Consider the following 6,910-nt stretch of genomic DNA (forward strand, 5'->3'; position numbering starts at 1 on the left):
ACAAAACAAAATTTACACAATATATTTTCACAAATCCAGCCCTACAAAGGATAATAGATGGAAAACATAAACAGAAGAAGCAAAAGAACACCATAGAAGAAGCAAGAAGGTAATCTTTCAACAAACCCACATAAACCTAATTCCACCTCTTACAACAAAAATGACAGGAAGTAACAATTACTTTTTCTTAATATATTAATATGAAAATTAATATTACCAACATATCCCAATCAATTGAAATCCAATAATATGAGGAATTGGAAATTTGTTGATTGTCATCCAATGGTCTCTCTAATTTGGTAATTGGAGAAATAGGTCCAACATTGTACAATCTACATACACTTTTAGCTTGTTTGTATGTGACAGTGTCTGACTGTGTCTTGAACATAAGGGTCTTGAAATTGAAATCTTGCTTCTCCTATCTCAGCCTCTCTATTAGTAATATTGTTTATTTCATGTTTTTACACTATACTATGGTTTTCAGAATGGCTTATATATTCAAAAGTATTTATATACCCAAAAGAAACATAGCCGATTAACTAGGGAGGTTGCTTGTAAGAGAACAACAAAAAGTGAGACTGAATGCTTTGCTTGACGTTTGTAACTCTTGTATCGAGTTTGAAGAAGAGGACTTTATAAGTTACTCTTTCAATGAGATGAATGCTTTTCCAAATTATCACAGCTAATGAACCAAATTCTTACCATCACCTAATGTCTGTGCCACCCTCCAAGCAGAACCATTGCTCATTGAAACAGTTGTTGAATGATTTTATGGATAGACCATCTTAATACCTACACCATTTCTTAAATGAATGTAACCTGTTCTCTGTGGGATTAGAATAAAGCCACTCACTCAAGTCAAATAGCTTTGACCATAGCAGGAAGTCTGTATACAAAAATCAACCCTACAATTCATTTCTTGGTACAGCAGAACTATTAACTCTCAGCTTAGCTATGATGGAGGTAAAATCCTTTGGTGATCTGAGGATCATTGAAGTACAGCCTTATTACAATGAAATCCAATGTCTAAAAATTGTTGTTATTTTGGGATTGTACCACAGTAAGAGCCAAGATTTTAAACTCTACTAAATACAAAACAAACAAAAAGACTTTATATATTTATGTTCATTTAAGAAAATGCTAGTAGTGATGTATTATTTTTAAGTATACAGTTAATATGTTTGGGGTTATTTAAAATTTATATTGAGAAAAATGTATTTTCACTATTGCTGTAGATGAGCATCTACATAAGACTGTTAAATTGATTGTTGTTTTATATCAAACAACTTTTATAATACTTATTTTTATTGTTATAATATTTTATAAATTTTAAGGAATATAATAAAAAAGATATTGTGGGTATTGAAGGGGGGTCTCTTGGAGGAGTGGGGTTACAAAAGGGAAACAAGAATGTGATTTAATCTATTTACTTAAAATATGTTTTTAAATGTTAACAAATTCAGATAAATTGAAATCATGTAAATTTTCTCATCATAATGCAATAAGTTTTTTAAAAATTAAATAAATAAATAAGTAAATAAATAAATAAATAAATAAATAAATAAATTCACCCTTCAAAGAAAGCTCTTAAACAAAGAAGATTCACAATATCCAAGATTCAGAGTTTTGTTACTCCACAGATCCTATAACACAAACACCAAAGTTACTCTCAAGAATTAATATCCTAAAAAAAAATGAAGAGGAGGTTGAGGCAACACATACTGTAGGATATGGTAAGAAAGCAGCTTACATCATCAGGAAATAGATCCAGCAAAGGAGGTAGGGAAGGAGAAAAAGAGAGAGGGGAAGAGGATATAAATCCAAGGAATAAATCATAATCTTCAAAGGCATTCCTCCATTGTCTTATTCTTCAAGTTATGCACCTCCTCTACATTCATTATGATGCAATTATAATGAAATTATCTTAATCATTGGCTCAGCAAGCTGAAGACAAAGCCATAAACAATTAGTCTTTGTGGAGACATTTTATATTCAAACAAATACAACAATAGTGAAGTTTAGGGCTGGAACATATAAATTCCAGTACTGGGCACAAATTCCATTTAAAAACTATACACAAGGGTTTTTGTTGTTGTTGTTGTTTTATTTTGCTTTATTGTAGAGGTCTTTCTTTTATAATTACAGTCCCTCCAATTCATGCTTTTTATGGCCTGTAATTGATTCCCCAAATTTATTGTGTCATGTTTCCCATGATGAGCTATTGATAGTTGGTGGATTTGTAGGAAAATCAGGGTTAAGTTAAGTGAGTTAAGAGTATGGCTTCTGCTGTCCCACCAGGCTTCAGTGGATAGTGTCACACATAGGAGTACATGGACAATACAAATTGGACCTGGGTAATAAAAATAATAAAAACAGAGAACACAAATTAGGAAAGGGTGGCAGTAAATCTAGGAAGACTTAGATCAGGGAAGTGGATGGGGTACCAATATAATCAAAATACATAGTATATTAGTAAAGTCTCAAAGTATCAATAAAAAATGTTTGAATAAAATAATACACCTTATTTAACTTAGACTTCTATGTTTCTGCTGATATGAACTGGAGATATAGGGACTGATTTGGAATGAATTTTGTATGGGGCTAAATGGAAAGTTTTGCTGATAGCTATCTTCTGGATATGTGAGAACTGTATCCATGTAACACCAATCCCACTGATTTTGAAAACTGAGATTTATAGGGACTGGCTCTATCCCCTTGGTCTGAGTGATGATGATGTATAAGCATCTCATCCTTTTTATCTAGAGTGCTGATTTTAGTTTATTTCTGTAACTGTTATAGTACCATGGGGTTCCAAACATTGGTTATCAAGCTCAGCAACAAACTTAGTTCATTATAGACTCTCAGTCATATTTTCCCCCAAATAAATAAGATGCTAAAGAGATTTATGGGCCATAAAGTTCCTAGTGGCTCCCTTGTTGTTTTTACCTTTATTTCTCCGTGGATAAACAGACTCTCATTTACTATTTCAACAGGTAATTGTGTTCCCCAAGGAGACAATGGAAACTTAACAATTATAACATGCCTTTAATTTAGACTCAAGATGAAAGTCTTATCCCTTGGAGTCCTCTCTGTCCTTTGTAAAATTAGAGTTTGTACCAAATTCTCAAGAGCTACAGGCAAATGTTTATCAGTATATCTAACCTTGTTTTGTTCTGAGGTGATGAGGCTCTGACTGCCACCATGAAATGTTTTGTCCTGTAGAGACCCTACTTATTATACTGTCTCCCATGCCTTCTAGAGAGAAATGGAGGGACTTTCTCACTCCTTGAAGTTGAAGGTATCTGTTTTTATCATCTAAGGGGTCATGTCAAAGCAAGAGCAGGGAGCGAATTTGCACTCAGTCATTATAAATGCACGTTCTTGAGTGTGTAAGTCCATTGTGTACTACTATGCTTAGGCTCTACTCTTACACACGACAGTCCTATTTACAGTTTTTATCATGAATTGAATATTTATCTAAAATTTGAGAGGATAGGATAGCACAGTATCTCCATGTAGAACAATTTATCTCATAGTTATACAGTATTTAATTTAGTAGAAGAGAGAGATACATAGTTTATTTGTCTTCAGCATCCATTAAGTCTTACTAGGATTGTTTCAAATTTTATGGCAATCTCTGTAATTGTATTCATATCCACTGACACACTCAGGGATACCAGTAAGTATATTGTTTTGAAACTGCTACAACATCCTGCTGTTCACCTCCCTTTTAGACCTGGTTTTGCTGTAATTCTCTTCTAATCATTAAACAGTATAACGTTTAAAGCTAGCTGCATGTTTTCTCAAATCTTTTCTTGCAAGTACAAATGCTTTGAGCAGAGAATTATAACTTTCTATTTGAGCATAAATGGTCTTGTTTTTTGTTTGTTTGTTTGTTTTGTTTTGTTTTTTAATTTTTCAAGATAGGGTTTCTCGGTATAGCCCTGGCTGTCCTGGAACTCACTCTGTAGACTAGGCTGGCCTCGAACTCAGAAATCCACCTGCCTCTGCCTCCCAAGTGCTGGGATTAAAGGTGTGCACCACCACCACCCGGCCTCATAAATGGTCTTATACACCCTGGCTCTTCAGTAATATTCCTGCTCCATAGATTTTCTTCTAGATTGACCATGGTCTTGACTTTCCTGCTCCCTTAGTGCTCAAATCCTGCCCTCTTCAAACACTTAGATATCATGACTCTATTCACATAATGTTAAAAAATAGGCTTCCTCATCAACTGCAGCTCTTGTGTTTGACTGTCTATCAAAATCATAAATAGATACAGATTCTCAAATTCCATTTCTGAGAATTTATCATATATGTATATGTGCTATTTAAAAAGGCATTGAATACTGCTGCCTATTGTAATGTTGGGAATAACAATACTAATAAATCTCAATGTCCAAAAATTACTAACTAGTACTTCATTATGATAAACTAACTATTACAAATATAGTGATGTGTGATATAACTAAATGTGTAATTAATCTCTGGTAACAAAACCAAATTAGACTATTTAAGATAGTGGACTGGACAATGTAGAGATTTTTAAATATAATTTTAACTAAGATGGCAGTAGTAATGAGAACTTTAAGCACTAACCCCACCAATGAGCAATTAGTTCAAAGTTGAAACTTTCTCAGCTTTCAAACACAAAGAATTTCAAATTGATTTTATTTAGGAAACATGGATCTGTGTTTTAATAGAAGGATCAACATGTTTTATTTACTATTGTTTGTGATTGTTCACATGAATAATTCCAACTTCAACTGATAAAGAGGGAAGCAATAATAAATAAAATCTTAGAAATACAACAACAAAAAAATCACTTAAGACTCATTAGCAAAAGAAATCTTGATTAAAAGCAGTAAAAATGAAGAAAGTTATTTGATTACATTAGACAGAGACCAAGTGCTTCTTCAGGAGGTTTAAGGTATAGGTAGAGAAGCCAGATGTTTCCTGGCATCCTACAAACCTGGAAAGGCATCATTAGCTTTTGGTTGAGAGAACAAAGAAGAAAACTTGAGACAGGGACTTTTTATACATTTCTCATGAAAACTTCATTGGAGAGAGTGACAGAAAGCTGGGAATGTTGGAGTGGGAAAGATGTGAAGGGCATGTGCAAGGCATAATGTCTGATATTTCAAGGTATTAGCATAGATCTATGCCTTTAAGTCTCTGTGTCATACATTGGAGCATCACAGCTACCCACCAGGTTCTTTGAGTTCCAGCACAGCCTCAGACATAAAACATTAGTCAATATGCTTCTAGAACTAAGATGAGCATCAATAGGCTAGCAAACTATTCTATATCATTGACTATCTTTGCTATTAATTGATGACTGATCTGACTTGTCACCTTAGTCTGTATCTCAGAATACTATGATAAATTCTTAGACATCTCAAAGCTGATCTCTTCTTATCTGGTAATTGTTATGTTATTTCCAGGTTCCTCAAAAATATGTTGAACTGGTTTCTAAGTCACCAACCTCCATTTAACATTCTAAAAGTTTGATATTTTTAGAAAATGTGAATATACTAATTAAAAACATTGACATCATTATGCCTTAGTCACAGTGCTTCACATTCTCACATTGTCGTGATTTTTTTCATCTCAAATAGAAGATGAAGAGCACGAGAAACCAGAGCAGTGCATCTGAGTTCATTCTCCTGGGGCTCCCCATCCGACCAGAGGAGCAAGGCATGTACTATGCCCTGTTTCTGGCTACATACCTGACCACAGTACTGGGGAACCTGCTCATCATCCTGCTCATCAGGCTGGACTCTCACCTCCACACCCCCATGTACTTCTTCCTCAGTCACTTGGCCTTCACAGACATCTCTTTCTCATCAGTCACAGCTCCAAAGATGCTCATGAATATGCTGACAAACAGTCAGTCCATCCCATATGCTGGGTGCATTTCCCAGGTGTATTTTTTCTTGTTTTTTGCAGATCTTGACAGCTTTCTTCTGACCTCCATGGCCTATGACAGATATGTGGCCATCTGCCACCCCCTCCACTATACCAGGATCATGAGTCAGAGTGTCTGTACCTTACTAGTCATTGCATCCTGGTTTTTATCTTTTGCTGGTGCCCTTGTGCACACTCTTCTTCTAGCTCGTCTCTCTTTCTTTAGAGGTAACACTCTCCACCACTTCTTCTGTGACCTGTCTGCCTTAATTAAGCTCTCTAGCTCAGATACCTCCATCAATGAGCTGGTCATCCTCGTTGTAGGATCACTGGTCATCACTGTTCCATTCATATGTATCCTGGTTTCATATGGACGCATTGGAGCCACTATCTTGAAAACCCCCTCCATCAAGGGAGTCTGCAAGGCCTTTTCCACATGTGGCTCTCACCTCTCTGTGGTTTCTCTTTATTATGGAGCTATTATTGGGCTATATTTTGTCCCCTCATCAAATGATACTAATGACAAAGATGTCATTGTGGCTGTGATGTACACTATGGTCACACCCATGCTGAATCCCTTTATTTACAGTCTGAGGAATCGGGATATGAAAGGAGCATTGAGAAATACATTTGCAAGAGCAACTTTTTTCATGTAATTAGCTTTTTCTGCTACACTAAGGGAAGTTGCAATGTCCTCACTATCTAACGGGTTCTCTCCTCTGGGAAATGCTATTTCTTAATGATTCGGGGCATTATCTGGCACACTTTACAATACATGTAGCTTTTAATTGCCACTATTCTTTCTTTCATTTTCTTTCTTCCTCCCTTTTTTGATCTTGTTGATCCTGATAGTCTTGCACAAGTTTTTTCTACAAATGTATCTACACATTTTCCTTTTTATATAGAACACGTTTCCTAGAATTGCAATTTAATGTTCTCATTAATTTCCTTGTTTTATTTTTAATGTGTTAATTATTTTTATTTTCTCATTTCTTAAAGATGC

The 6,910-nt window shown here is 35.0% G+C and overlaps 1 protein-coding gene across 1 annotated transcript; it reads left to right on the plus strand.

The window, feature by feature from the left end:
* The first annotated feature begins 5,621 nt into the window (after positions 1-5,621).
* Positions 5,622-6,653, plus strand: LOC116091941 (olfactory receptor 50-like). Its single transcript, XM_031373360.1, has one exon. It carries the CDS (start codon positions 5,622-5,624, stop codon positions 6,561-6,563), a length of 942 nt encoding a protein of 313 aa, XP_031229220.1. The 3' UTR covers positions 6,564-6,653.
* Positions 6,654-6,910: the final 257 nt, after the last annotated feature.

Source organism: Mastomys coucha, unplaced genomic scaffold (genome assembly GCF_008632895.1).
Source record: "Mastomys coucha isolate ucsf_1 unplaced genomic scaffold, UCSF_Mcou_1 pScaffold15, whole genome shotgun sequence".
NCBI lineage: Eukaryota > Metazoa > Chordata > Mammalia > Rodentia > Muridae > Mastomys > Mastomys coucha.